At 37.7% G+C, this 15098-nt stretch overlaps 1 protein-coding gene across 2 annotated transcripts in view; it reads left to right on the forward strand.

Annotated features, from left to right (window-relative positions):
• The window catches only part of cadm2b (cell adhesion molecule 2b), a 144694-nt gene extending 130958 nt beyond the window's left edge, over positions 1-13736 (forward strand). For both annotated transcript variants that reach the window (XM_039622418.1, XM_039622419.1), the window contains 5 exons: positions 4593-4751; positions 5023-5113; positions 5318-5496; positions 11608-11730; positions 11839-13736. In XM_039622418.1, the coding sequence (XP_039478352.1) occupies positions 4593-4751; positions 5023-5113; positions 5318-5496; positions 11608-11730; positions 11839-11957 (671 nt within the window). In that variant the 3' untranslated portion in view covers positions 11958-13736. The remainder of the gene's footprint in view (positions 1-4592; positions 4752-5022; positions 5114-5317; positions 5497-11607; positions 11731-11838) is intronic.
• The last annotated feature ends 1362 nt before the right edge of the window (positions 13737-15098 follow it).

Here is a 15098-nt window from a genome sequence, read left to right on the forward strand (position 1 = left end):
AATAATTTGTTTACAGAGTATAGAGTCATACAAATTACTTGTGTCGCTGAATGACAGCTAGACTTCAAATTGTAATCTATTGAGAAAAAAATCCACCCACTGTTACTCTCTTTGCATACATAAAGTTATCCTTTTTCCACAGCGGTTCGAGATAAATTGAAATTTTCTATTTGGCACATTAGACACTTAAATTGTCCAACTATCCTACAGAACAGTTGGACAATACATTTCTGTCCTCTATTTTAAATCAGTGCTCGCTTCTTGTTGAGCAAGTTTTACTCATTTCTTATCCATATACAGTTTTAGTATATAAACAGTGTCTGCAGCAGCAGCGGTTACTGTAGAAAAGAGCAGGGATTGCAAGTTCTAGCCTTCTTGTGGTATCAGGGATATATTTGTATAATTGTGCTATCGTCTTACTGACAAAAACTGACAGCTCAGAAGTACACAGTGAAATGTATATCTATCATATCAGTTTCATCTTTAGTCCTTTATTTATTAATTTAGTCCCCTTTCCTCTACTTTCCCCATTCCTCTCACAATTATCTCATAAGAGCCCTGACAAGGAAGCAGTTACCATTTTTTTAATACCTGTGGCCATCAAGGCTGTGTGTTGCTTCATATACTGAAATATGTTTCCTATATAGCCAGTGTCTCACTGCCTAAAGTAAGATACGTTTTAAGAAAAGCTGGGAGATAAGTTTTTGAGTTATTTTCAGTGCTTTTCCTTAAGTCCAACATTAGAACTGACTGCTTTTTTTACTCATTACCAGTGTTGGTCAAGTTAATTACTAATTACTGATTACTTCTCCAAAAAAGTAATCATATTACTTTACTGATTACTTATTTTCAAAAGTAATTAGTGACTTAGTTACTTTTCAAAAATATGATATACAACCTGAATACGTATTAAAGCAATAGACCTTTCAGCCCAATTCTATTTTTTATGCATAATCCATCATATAAAATTGAATCAAATGAAAAGCCTCTTTTTAAAAATTGTTTCATGAGTTTTAATCTTTTAATTTTATGCACATTCCATTAAGCAAAAATTTAATTATATGCAACAGTCTTTGACTTGAAGAAATTTTTTAACATTTAAAGCTATTTTCTGCATATTCCAGCATATAAAATAAAATAATGTTTTGTGTTTACACTCTCTCTTTCAAATAGATGCAAGTAAAACACAGCAAAAAAAAAAATTACTTTTTTGAAATAGTAATCCCTTACATTACTCGTTGCTCGAAAAAAGTAATCAGATTACTTGCAATGTGTTACTGCCCATCTCTGCTCATCAGAATCTAAAAGGATATAATACGTATACCTACCCATCTAAAGCGAGATGACTTGAGAACAGGCTACGTTTTTTGCCCCAATTTTAATATTAATTAGTGTTTTTACATTTTTAATCACTTGTGATATTAGATTAGATTAAAATCTCATTTAAAAAAAAAAACAGTGCTCCTTAGCTAATTAGCCCAGTTGTGTGGTGGAACCAAAATACAGCATAGCACCCTCACATTCCCAGTCACTCAGAATTTACACTCCGAGCTAAAGGATCACTGGCTGCCAGCCGGCTGCAGTGCACTTCCCAGCCAATTTCCAGCTACTGTCTCACTCCTCCTCTTGTTGTCAGACTGCCTATATTCTGTCTATATGTTCTGTGCTATTCACTAAATAGCTGAATGCTTCAACATATAAACTACCTAATAATATTTTTAGTGCATGTCTTGCACACAGTGTGACAAAATTACTTGTAAAAGGAATGTAATTAGTAAAAGTATTAAAAGTAAAACCAACAATCACTACAGACTGATTTGTGGTCAGTATTTGTTATTTGTGCATTTTAACAATAAATTTCATAACTTTTATATTAATTTCACCCTAACTGTTTGGTTAGATGTACGGATGGATGGATGAATGATCATGTTTGGCCACTCACTGATTGATCATTGATCCAGTAGTGCAGCCAAATGATATTCTTATTTATACCGAGATAATCCAGTACAGAACAGACTCAGCTGTCATGGAGCAGGAGGTAGACTACACCAACTCACACCTATGCCAATTTAGAATCACCAGTTGACCTAACATGCTTGTCTTTGGACTGCGAGAGGAAGCCAGAGCATGATAATGGAATCAACACAGGCACAGGAAGAACATGCAAACTCCACACAGAGTTTGTAAGGTGAAATTACATTACAAACACGTAATCAATCAGTGGATATTAAACTGTGTAGTGTCACTGAAAATAATGCATATGAATTGATTAAAAGGACATGTTACTTCTGGTTGGTGGGCACACATCGTTTCTCTACATTTCCATCGTTGGGGCTTATTTACTGCTATGCTAAGCTTGAGCAAAATGGGTAACTCAGGTAGCAAGCATTTGGCTCTGGAGGAATGTCACAGTTTACCTGTTCCAGGCAGGGTCAAAGTTTAAATTCTCCCTTTATTTAAAGGTTTACTAAAGTTTGTCTAAGTCTACATATTGGCCCCAGGCCTGTGTGTCATGGGAGACACCACCAAGAACATTTCCCAACAACCCACCACTGAGGATCACTAGACCACACAAGCCCTTCTGCTAGAACAAGGCTTGGATCCAAGAAAGTACTTGGATCGGGAATAGCCACTTGGGTGGAGGCCCCAGGGACAATGTGAGACGTGCAGGAGGGATTATAACTCCCAGCTACCCTGAGACTCACTAGCTCCCTCCGAAGGAGCTGGAGGGAGTTGCTGGAGAGACAAGAATACCTGGTCATCTCAGGCCTCTATTACAGCTGTGACCCTGAAGTGAAAGAAGTATTTTGGAGAATGAATGAGAATGAAGAAATGAAAGCACCAAAATAAAATGATTACTCCAAAAGCCCCCCAAAAAGCTGAATTTGAGTTAGTACTATAAATTACTTCATTAGCAATTAAATAGAGAAAAGTAGTCACAGAGTAAAAGACAAAATCAGTCCAAGTTCAAGGTTCATCTGCCTTTAATTTTCCAAGATATACCTCAGCAAATCAGTTAAGGTCAGAGAAAAAAAAACAAGAATCCTGTCACCGACACACTTTCTTGTTAAAACAGACACTGAGGTGGTGCTTACAGGAGTGCCTCCAGTTGCCTGAATACAGCTTTACTGGCCTCTTGGGGTACTTGTTCAAAGCAAGCACAATTGGGCACATTCCCATTCTTACGAAAGCTACCTTAGCGTGTTCTCTGGCAATGCTAGCAGCCGCCTTAAAAGAGACTGACAGTTCCTCTGTTGCAACCCTGATGCTGCAGGCGACTTGACGAATGAGAGAAAAAGCTGGAGAGATTTGTGTTTAATGCCACAGAGGCACTTCCTTTTCCCCTCCTGTACTCCAGGGCAAAATCCAAGGCATCTGACTCTCAAATATAAGGCCTCCGACTTTCCTCTTTGCTCAAATCCTATGTGATGCTTGGATTTATTTATTTTTTTCAGAATCTTGACATTTATGATGCACTCTGTTGCTCTGTGCTTGCATTCTTATTCTTAGCGTTATTAATTTCAGTTTTGAAGTTTGACTTTTTCACATTTGTAGGCTACTCTGCAGTACATTAGGATTTTGTAAGGCCATTTCATGAAAAATGGAGTAGTGTGGCACAAACAGAATAGATTAACCCAAAATGATGATGCTACGGGTAATCTGGGTTTCACTGAAAGGAGCTTTTAGTGTTTAATAGACCAATATCAGTGTGTAGGTGTGTGTTTCTGAAGGAGTGGAGTGAGCACACACATATGTATTGATTGACTCTGGTTTGCAGTGGATGGCAGGCAGTCCAGGGGGAGATGGTTGGAAGTATGTAATGTGAGGAGGATGTAAGGAGGGAGGGGTGAGAGGGGTAGCATCTCCAAAGAAAAGTCCTTCTGAGGCCATTGTCAACTAATGTCTTGTTTAGATCCAATAGCCTTGTACAGCAGATTCTAGAGAAAAGCGTCAGTGCCACACTAAGTGCTGACAAGAGAGTAGCAGCAAACGGCAATGAAAGGCTTTCAATTACAAGTTAAGAGGCATAGCTTAATGAGGACAACATCACAGGGCAGGGGGAAAAATGAAAACAAATTGAGATGAGTTAAAGGCAAATGTTTTGGTATGAAACTAAGACAAAAAAGAAGGAAGGAAAGAAGAAGTGTCACTAAAACTATGGAAATCTATCACATACTACTGAAGGGGGGGAGTATGCCTGTTTGCGTGGCTGGGATGTCTGAGAGATGGTCCTAGAGGAGCAAACACACCCAACCAACCGAGTCAACTCTCATATTGCTCTCCCTTCACTATTCACTCTACTTTGACTTGACTTTCAAAGGCTAAGGATTCTTTCCCTCAAAGGAGATGCAGAGAAAAACAACAACAACAACACTGCAGCTGTCTATGTCAGAAGAGCAACATCTTGAAATAAATTTCTTTCTTTTTTTTCACAGTTTTTCAGATTTACAAGATGATTTTTGTTTTGCTCTGCTTCTTTCTCCAAAATAATTTTCCTGTAAAAGTCTCGTTCAAAAGCTAGAACTGCTCCCCAAAAACATAAATAATTCACAAGTACATTTCACCCTGGTTCATATTCTGATTCCCCACAGGCACTAAGGAGGTGAACGCTACAGGAAAGTCATTCACAGTGAGGAGTAGCCTTCAGTTCCAGGTGGACAAGCGGGATGACGGCGTTGCCTACACCTGCAGTGTGGAGCATGTGTCTTTGTCCAAACCCTACATGACAACCGAGGTCCTGGAGGTCCACTGTGAGTGGGGTCATAGCCTGTAAAACTGGGTAGATTAGCATTGTTTAGATTAGTGAAATACATGGATTAAGATTACAATTATGTGTCCAGGTTTAGTCTTGCATTTGTTCTGGATTAATCTGGGATTATCTTGCAGGTAAGGGATTAGTGCCTAAGCAGAATAGTGATATGGGCTATAGCTAAGAGCTGCCCAGTAGGCACAGAGCTAACTACTGTTGCATTTTGTGTTAGAACCACTTTTTTGTGTTTCTTTTTTGTCTCCACTTTGCAGATGCTCCCCATCTGGAGATCACACATTCACTCATCATCCCACAGGAAGGCCAATACTTCAAACTGGAGTGTGTTTCCATAGGCAACCCAATGTAAGTTGAAAAGTATTTACAACTTCAATTTAATAGCAGCACAAATAGCACAAATTGCACTTAAATGGAATTTGTTTTGTGCCTTGAGATGACTGGTGAAAATGAATTGAAGTGAAATCAAATTCATTATGGTTTGTTATGGTTTCTTTATCGCAGCAGTTTATTCACTTGCAGTTAAATACATTTTCTCAAATTCTTTCCCAGACCTGAGCCAGTGGAATGGTCTAAAGATGGAGGAGAGCTGCCAGACATTGAGCGTATGATTGTGGAGGGAAGGGAACTTACCATCACTACGCTAAACAAGACAGACAATGGCACATATCGGTGTGAGGCCAGCAACCATCTGGGGTCCAGTAGTGCTGAATACATACTGTTTGTATATGGTGGGTACTTCAGTAAGGGCTTTTCTTGTTATGCTTGATCATTTCTTTTTGTTGCTGCTTACAAAGTTTTGCAGGCAGTTGTGTTCAAACTCAAAGGCGGATGGTGTTCATCACAAAAATACAAACCCAGTCCATGTCAAAAAAGCGAGAGTCAACTGGTAACTGGAACTGTTGAAAAAAACCTGCTTTAAGTATGAATCATTTTTCAATAGAGGAAGATCAATAAATTGATCATCTTTGCAATAACAGATAATCAGTTGTTAAAACCGGTGGAGACACTTTAGGTGTTAGGAGTTTATGGGAAGGTAACTTCACTTCAATCATTTAACAGTCATTGATTAATAATTTGTGAATTTTAGCTATCAAGGTCTCCACACCCACACATCTCTTTGAACGATAAGCAGATAGACTTAATGAATGGATATTTGGATAAGCATAAATGGGTAAACATGTTTCAGATCTTTTTCATCAAAAATAAATAAATAAATAAATAAATAAAAATCAGATTTCCCTGAATAATGTTTGGCATTAATTTGAATGCCATCTAGATTATATTGGCTTTAATATTTCAGACACTTTAACCACATGTTTTAACTACTATTACTACTGCAACATATGTTGTCAATATTATGGCTGGCAAATATACAGTTTTAACATTCAACACAGCCATTGGGTTCAATGATTTCAGTTTATTCTAACATGGCCATTAAGTCTAGAATCATGAATAAAATGAAACACCAACGTTGCTCAGCTAAGATTTCTGTATATTTCATTATACAACTGATGGTAGCTCACAACAAAGAAGGAAATTTAATTATGTAAAACACAATGATGTATAAGTTCAACACGACACTTTACATTCTGCTTCCATCTGGATCATCAGTTGTCATTCGCAGACGACACACCGCCTTCAAATGACAACCTGCACATCCTCATCAGCATGTTGGCTTTTTAGTTTGTGAGACAGCTCTAAAGCGAGGCATGTGTTTGTAGTAAATGAGATAAAATATGTATTATTATATAACAAAAAAACTTGCTGTACGGTGGTTTTATATTTCTGCCAATTAGCAATAAAAGACGGTGCAGAAGAGAGTAGATGGTGACTTCCAACAGCTAAACAGTATTATTTGACACAAAGGTGGCATAATAAGGATGATAAGTTAAGTCTGTTTAAATATCATCAATTTGCAGTTCAAATATATATTTTCTTTATAAGAATAAGACATATCGTACAGCACAGAGATCTGTAGTCATGCAGTTTTCCACCCCATGTACTCAATGAGCCACTTTCAAATTTTACCTTGGCACTATGCAGGATAACACAGTTTACCTCACTACTTATCACGGCGTGGGTTTAGCTTCTGGACTCTTCCTGTGAGGAAACAGAAAAAAGTGTTAAGGATGCAGAATTTAGCTTCCAAGTACAGCCTGGAGGAGAGATAAGTTAATCCCGAGACAGTGAAGGGGTTGAGAGAATAAAGACGACATGGTCCAGAAAATGGTTCATTAAGGCCTCTGCAGCGCATGTTCGTAACATTTATCAAATACAGCTAAAAATAAAAAAATAAAAAAGGCAGAAACAAGAGCAGAATATTAAAATTCAACATGGATTTATTTGTTTCCACTTTTGCCAGCTAAACAGTGCCACTGGAGATTGTAGTTTGTTTGTGAACGACTTATCGCAACACAGACTTATTCAACTCCCGAGCAGTTAGTGGATGTACGGCAGCTTTTCTGTGTGATTTTTAAAAGCAAAGGCTTTGGGGAAAAAGAAAGCTCTTCATTGGGAAATATGAAAAGAAAAGGATGACACGTTGGTCTTTTCAGCTTTTGTTATCTTGTTCTCCCCTTTCAGCATGTTCATTGAACAGGGGTAGGCAGCGATGCCAGCCTAGTGTAGATCACTGTATCATCCTGTCATATCTAGACACCATGTGTTGATCTAAGGTTTCCTTCCTCGCATAAGATGTTTTTTTTTATTTCAAAGCAGAAAAAAGAGAGAAATTTGCTGAACTAACCCAGGTGTTTAGAATTATACATACCAAGAGGGTTTCTAGCTTTTGTAATACTGGCTTAGGAAATAACAGCCGTGATAACCCTCAGCATCCATCTTTTACTAAATACAAAGGTTCTGGTAGGGAGGATTGAGAAATTGAGTCGAGCAGGTAAAAAGATGCGTGAGACGGGCTCATTTCCACCGATGATGACAGTCATTTTTCAGGGCTACAATGTGTCTGGCTGGATACTTACCAGGTCTCTTTGGATCATCTCAGCCTCTAAACCTAATTTGCTAATGACAAGAGAGATGAGAAGCCATAAATGTCATCAGTCTGAAGCAATATATCACAGACTGCAATTATATCCTTTAATATACTGCATTAAATAAAGAAAAAGAAACACTGTATTAGATGATAGAGCGGTAGTAACAGATACTAGTTTAATTAAATACAGTCTGCATACATCTGTGAAGCTGCAGCCTCACTCATGCCTGTTTCTCTCACATTTCATTGTGATTGATTGTACATTTTCACCTCAACAAGCATGACACATTGTAAGTTTCACTTTTCCTGTGTGTGCTCTATTTACCAGCCAATCATCAGTTGCTTGAAAATTTAACAGATGTAAAAGTCCTTCGACTCCTTCACGCGTGACTCATCCTTTACAGGGCGATACCGCTGAAAGGTTTTACTGATTCAGAGCTTGATTCATTGTGCAGCCCTTGTATTTTAACGTCAGTTCATCGTTTTCTTCTTCTTCTTTTTTTTTTTGCTTGTATTTACTAAGGTGAAATTCATGAATTAAACTGCACCAGCCACACACAGTAAATCACCGGGGCTGTGTGACTGTCCTGTCAGTTTCTCACACCGACGCCTGTGCTCCTCAGAGTGGTTTGTTTTCGCTTCCAGTCATTCCTATTTTTGCTTAGCAGACGTCATCGCCTTCGTGCCTCCCTCTCTAGCCTCAATCCTTGCAGTCTTCTAATGCCTACATTGCCACATTAGGCATAGGCAGTCACAGCTGCGTTCACTTGCACCCGCTCTGTGGCCCCGCCTCCCCCGTGCTCCACGCACTCACAAACGTGACACTGAACACACGGCTGATGATTGATGAGCTCAAAACCAGGCTTTGAGCTAGAAAGTAACATTGTTTCATTTGATGAATTCAGTCCGCTATCCTTTTCACTTTCTATTTGTTTGTTTTTTTCTAACAACACTGTTACATCTAGAGCATTTTTATTACTGCATGTGATTAATTCTGTTATTGATAGCTGATGTTATGCAGAAATTGTAAAAATAAGAAACCCCATTGTGGAGTTACTGCTGGTAAACCACTGCATACATAAAAGTCTAAACAGGAAACATGACAGTGTTCATACTTTTGTTCTTGGGCTGAAAATAAACACATGCAATTATCTTAATGATAATTAATAACAATGTTCAGCAAAACCACATGCTTGGAATTACTGTTGCAGTGTTTGTGTATTATGACTTTGACATAATGAAGCACAAAAGCTCTCTGCAGGTAAAACATGGCTGCATTAATAGAAAAAATAAGTTTGTTGGATGAGAAACTGCAAACATTACTTAGACTTAGGGTGTGCTTTGTTTTGGTAATAACTCGCATTAAAGGTGCCCGATTCAATTTTCTTGTAAACAAACAAAGGTTATATTATGTTCCTGCAAAAACACATCGTTTTTAACTTTGACTAACATTTTCTTCCTTGTAAAATATTTGCTCCATATTTATCAGCTGGCAGTACCTTTGCAAATGCAATTTTTGGTCAGTGGAACAGCTTAAAACTGGCAAGAATGTGTATTGACAGCATGTGCTAAAAAAGGAGGGATAAAGAGCCTTATGTAGACACGCACACACATGTGTGTGTATGATTTAAAACATTTAGGTGATGTTTGAACTTTTAAAGCAGATTCAAGTTCCCTCAGTATTAACAGAATGGCATGGAATACAAAAGAATTTGTTTTTCCATGTATCTCTACTGCTCTATGCATTCAGATGGTTTGGGTTTTTGGCACAGGTTTTGACATATTTGTCTCTCAAATATTCTGCATATGCCTGCCGTAAAAAGTCCTGGGTAGTGGAATTTTATTTGCAATGTATAAGCAGGAAAAAAACAGCAATATGCTCCAATGTAGATGAATTATTAAACCGGTACCAGTTAACTTGGTAAAATACCCAAACTATCTGAATGTGTACATACTTGTGGAGGTTAGTGAGATAATATTTGACTAATTAAGAAACTACGCACTGACTTTATACGTATACAACTTTCTTGTGCTGCTCTCTAAATCAACATTTATAGCAAGTCCAGTTAGGCATGTATTTGGCTCATGTGACAGCAAGCTGTGCATACCTGCACACTGTCAAGTAAACCAAAACCATGGAAATCTCTTTGTGTTTTCCTATGAATTTTGTGGTCACCTTTTTTTATCACGGTGTTGTTCCCCTCGTCTTCCCTTACTGCTGTCACTGTCTTCAACCATGGCAACAGCCAAAGACTTTCCAGGGCCTACAACAGGTAAATATCCCAGTAGATGATCATTTCAAGCCAGATTTAGAGTGTGTGATCTGGATCTGGCTCTGGGTCAAGACACATCACGGCCTCACCCAGCATGAGCCAAATCATCACCATGCATGGATGCTCGCTCAGTCGTTTTCTCTCCAGCCATGTCACAGGCTGCATAAGTTATCACACAATATGTTTCTATTTTGCTTTGTCTTTGCACACTGAAATGGATGGTTCTCAAAGGACCTCTGCTGAAGATTGTATTTGTGCCAGTATCTATGTATATGATCCTGTGATTACAGTAAATCAAAGTCAAAAAATTCTCTTTCAAATATCTGATCACAGAGCTCTTGAAAAGTATTTGTTCACCATTATTTGTAGATTTGATCTAAGTGCACAATTTCTGTTTGCAGGAATTTAGTTATTTTTCTTTGTAAGACATTTTGAGTGGGATTGTGTCTAATTAATGCAACATGATTAAAGGGTTAAAACAATTTATCTCTCATAATGTAACTGAACATCAGATCAGGCAAAAATATGACAAACGAAATCACCCTTGTCCCTGTGTGCTCTTGAAATGACCTTTTGTTGTTGAATGTAGCAACTAACATCTTATCTTATCTTTTTATGCTGCTTTATTTTATTTTGAGCCAGAGCAGTAACCACTGTATTTACACGATGAGTACCAAATTGCATTAAAAATGCACCAACCAAGTGTGATATAAAAGATTCCTTATGCTCCTTGCTGACAGTGCTGTACAGATCATTCTATCCATTAACATTCAACCAAATTCAGTTAATTAAGATCCAAAAATCAGTGCCTGCTTGTGAGTTGATGAAACAATCGTGGTGGTCTATTCTGCATGGAGTTTAATAAACTGCATGTTGCACAGCTTCATCCCTCTTTTTTTTTTGAACGTCCCGCACGCTGGGATTTTAAAAATGAGGGTTGCATTCGTTAACAGCAGAGTATAACAAGGTTTGTAGAAACATCGCCGCCATCATTTCCCAGGGTCACTTTGGAAAACTGAGCACAAGCCATAGCCATTCATCAGCTTGAGATAATGAGAGCACACAAGGTGCACAGTAAAGACACAGCCACTCACAGTTTATCACAGGACCGGCACAAAGGCATGCTCCTGCCTGGGAAACCCTCTGTCTGCTTTCTGCCCAGAGGATGCACAGTGTTAAATAACGCTAATTTAAAAACCAAGTCCTGAGCATTATGAAAGTAGTGCTAGGAAAACATGAAAGACAGAAAAAAGGAGGATAATGCCAAGCTTTTGAATTGTATAGAGATTTGTGGTATTTCCGATGATTACTTTTTTTTCTTTTTTTAACAACTGTTCAGGTACTTCAAAGCAGTCATTTCAGGTTGTTCTAAATCTGACAGAAGCTCATCTGCTACTCTTGTGCTTTGTTCACAAGTGTAAAAGCAACATCTGGATTTTTTCAGGTTATTTGCAGCAAAATACCTGTAATGCTGTTTAATAAACGCCTACAGCTGCATTGACAGTAGAAGCTTGCAGTTGTTAAGTTATCATTCCTCCACTTTTTCTCATCTCCTCTCTCTGTCTGTTGTGTTTCAGATCCTAATGCTTTAGGACAGCATGGACCTGACCACGCTTTAATCGGCGGAGTTGTTGCAGTCGTGGTCTTCATCACCTTGTGTTTGATAATAGTCCTTGGACGATATCTGGCCAGACATAAAGGTAAAAGAGGTCTCCTGAACTGCTCTGAATATCACTTTGCTTGTTTGCAGTAAATGAATATGTCTTGCACTCTCTAGCAGGTGGATAACTTGCTTTTTATGTCTGCAGGGACATATCTAACACACGAGGCCAAAGGAGCAGAGGACGCCCCTGACGCTGACACAGCTATCATCAATGCTGAGGGAAACCATGTGCATGCAGAAGAAAAGAAAGAGTACTTTATTTAGACTTCTTTTTCCTCACTTCTTTCATTTCATGACAACCTTTGACAGCAGATGTGCAATTTTAAGCTGTCTCAGCCTCACTGCATTGTCTTTTTTAATTTATTGTTCTGTCTTTTTTAGAAACCAATCATGCTTAGATATGCTTGTTTTCGAAGCATTCACTAACAAAATACCCTTCGTCTTTTGTAATATAATCCATGTACAATTGGATTATGTCCTTTTCAGTTGTTCTGTGCCTAAATGCTGTACATTCTTCTGCATTTCTTTCATTGCCTGCATTTTTCTCTACTCTTTCTTACGTTACCTGTTATACAACCTTTTGCAGATTTTTAAAATTCAGAAGCAACAACAATAATGTTGTGCTCCAACTCAACTCTCAGTATTTGAAAAGATTTTTCTGTAGGAGCAAAATATGTTAAATACATCAGTTTTTAAGGATTACATGATTGGCTTGGATGTTTCGCGGAGCTAACCCTCCTCAGACATGCCGCACACGTTTAAAGCATCTTAAAACAGATCAGATACTTTAACAAACACAAAGCAGAAGCACAATCTGAGTGATTGTCTCTAGATGAAATAATCGCCCTCTTAGCATTGTCTGTATATTCCTGCACTGATTTATTTTTCCTTTTTGCTTACATTGTTGATTTATAACCAACAAAGAACAAGTTAGAAAATTAAAGCACAAAGTCTGAGGACTATTACAGAGGGGAAAAAACATCAACTGCTTTTTGTCTCAGGATTCAATATGAGTCTAGATGGAGAGATGGTGTCAGACATGTGATGAAGACTTCAGTTCAATCGCAGTTATTGTCGTGGATGAAGAACCTTTCCTTTTTGTTGGCTATTTGTTGTAATATCCAAACTGAATGAGTGGAACCTTGTGTCGGTTCATTATTTATGTTGAATTTTATTGAACAACTATGCTAAATGTGTGGATATTGCTGTAAAATACTTTGCTAACGTGAATATTAGTGACCAATATTGTTGAATCTTGGGATCCCTGACACATTACACTTTGTATATTAGCATATACAGCATTTAAGGTACTTCACAGATCTTTCATGTTTTTCAATTTCTTTCCAATTTTGTTTTGCCTGAAGGCATGTAAATAATATGTAAGTATTCAATTTTAGTAAAAGGCAGAAAAACTCTGGTTATAGCCTTTAATTTCAGGTCATATCAGTTCCAGTCACTTCGAGGACAGCGTTTTCACATTTTTGAAGATTTCTTCAAACAGGGATTCTAATGAAATGCTTAAAATGTTACAAAAAAAAATCTGGGTAAAAATATATGTATTTATTATTATGACTGATTGACTTTCTTATATGATACTATATTGATTGATATTATTGCTGTTATTATGAAGTAGTTGTCTGACATTAACTTTTCCATTTTTATTTCTGTAAGTTCTCATAAAAGAACAGTACAAGGATCACCGTTATGGCCTTTGAGTTTGCTGCAAACAGTACTAATGACATGTTTAGGCATTGGTGAATCAAACATCCCCTCACTGTATATAATCACTGTATCAAAGACATTGAACCACATTGCCAATGCTCATACATGTTATTTTGTTAGTTCAGTATGATGCTATAAATAACTCATTTTGTACAAAGATTTAAATTGCTGTAATTAATTTGCTTTTTATGGGGGATGTGTGAGGTTTGCTTTTTTTCACAGTATTGAATATTCATTTTTCAACTATGCCACTGTAAAATGAAAAAAAAAGATGCGAAAAAAGAGAGATGAAGTGCGGATTAAAAAATGAACAACTTGAAAGTTGTCCTTTTGTTGTTACTAAATTTGCACTTTGAAGCGCCTCGCCTTGATGAGTTGGAGCGCTATTACCTGCAGTCAGTGAATCAGTCCACATAGCTGCCGCTAAGAGAGAGAAGCATATGTGGTAGGCAGTGCTATGACTTAAGTTGCACTGTAATTGTTATTCTATACAACTGTTAAGTATTACTTGCCTTTAGTGTTAATAATATATGCAAAGTGTCTGACTTGTAGAAAGATTAAAAATCCATGAAGCTCCTCAGGAAGATTGCCCGAGGCATTTAGCTTCCACTCATGATTTGTGCATTAATACAGGGCGACAAAAGGAACACTCGAGTCTTCCCAAATTCCTCCGTGTCTCAGTGGACCTGAGTTTGTTATGCTTCAAGTGGCTTCAGGAAGCTACTCGCAGACACCCACACAGCAGGCTGCTGTTGCCCTTGTTTTAACAAATTAGACAGGCAGTAGGTTGGGTTCGGTCAAGGATACTGAAATGCAGTTGATTGCTTTAAAAGTGAAGAAAAATTATAATATTTGAGATGAAACTTTATTTAAGCCAGTAGCCAGAGAAAGATGAAATAGATATTCCTTTTTTCCTAGTTTTAAGAAGAGTTTAAGAGAGAAGTGTAGAGTTGAAGCATGTGCTGCAGATGTTGTGTTTTACTTTTGTGAAACATAGAAGAGTCGTATAAATCGCAGATATATTAATTGATTGATTGATGTGCGTTACCACCATTCATGTTCACTTAATTACTGGAAACAATCATTTCTGTGGGATAAATATTTACTATGATATACATGAAACCAAATGATATGCTTTTGAAATACCCTGAATATAAGCAACATATATTATTACATATATTCATATTATTTATTTAAATATGGCTCAATGTATATCTGCAGATGAGAATTAAAAATTCAGCACCCCACCAAATTTACACTAAAACAAATTTTCATTTTCATAGCCTACATTGAGTAATATATAACAGACAGCGTGCCATTGCAATTTAAAAAAATACAAGAAGACACCTTTAATGGTCCATTATCACTGCTTCAGTGACACAGATGTACTCTTGAAATGTGAGGACGATACGATAGCCTTGCACAGATTACTGAGCTCATATTAAATGTCTCAGCATCCTTAAAGGGAGATCTCGTTCCAGGACACAGGACCCAAGTCATTACGATCCTCTATTCTTTAGCTCCCATTGACCTTGAGCATAATGTTGCTTCCCAGCAGACTAATGTTGCTATTATCAACACACTGTCCGACCAACCATCTGCCTGCTTCACACAACGCCCGGCTCCCCCTCTCCTCGCACACAGACGGTTCCCAATGCTCACTTCATAATCATTACCACCAAA

The sequence above is a fragment of the Oreochromis aureus genome, linkage group 14 (genome assembly GCF_013358895.1).
Source record: "Oreochromis aureus strain Israel breed Guangdong linkage group 14, ZZ_aureus, whole genome shotgun sequence".
Taxonomy (NCBI): Eukaryota; Metazoa; Chordata; class Actinopteri; order Cichliformes; family Cichlidae; genus Oreochromis; species Oreochromis aureus.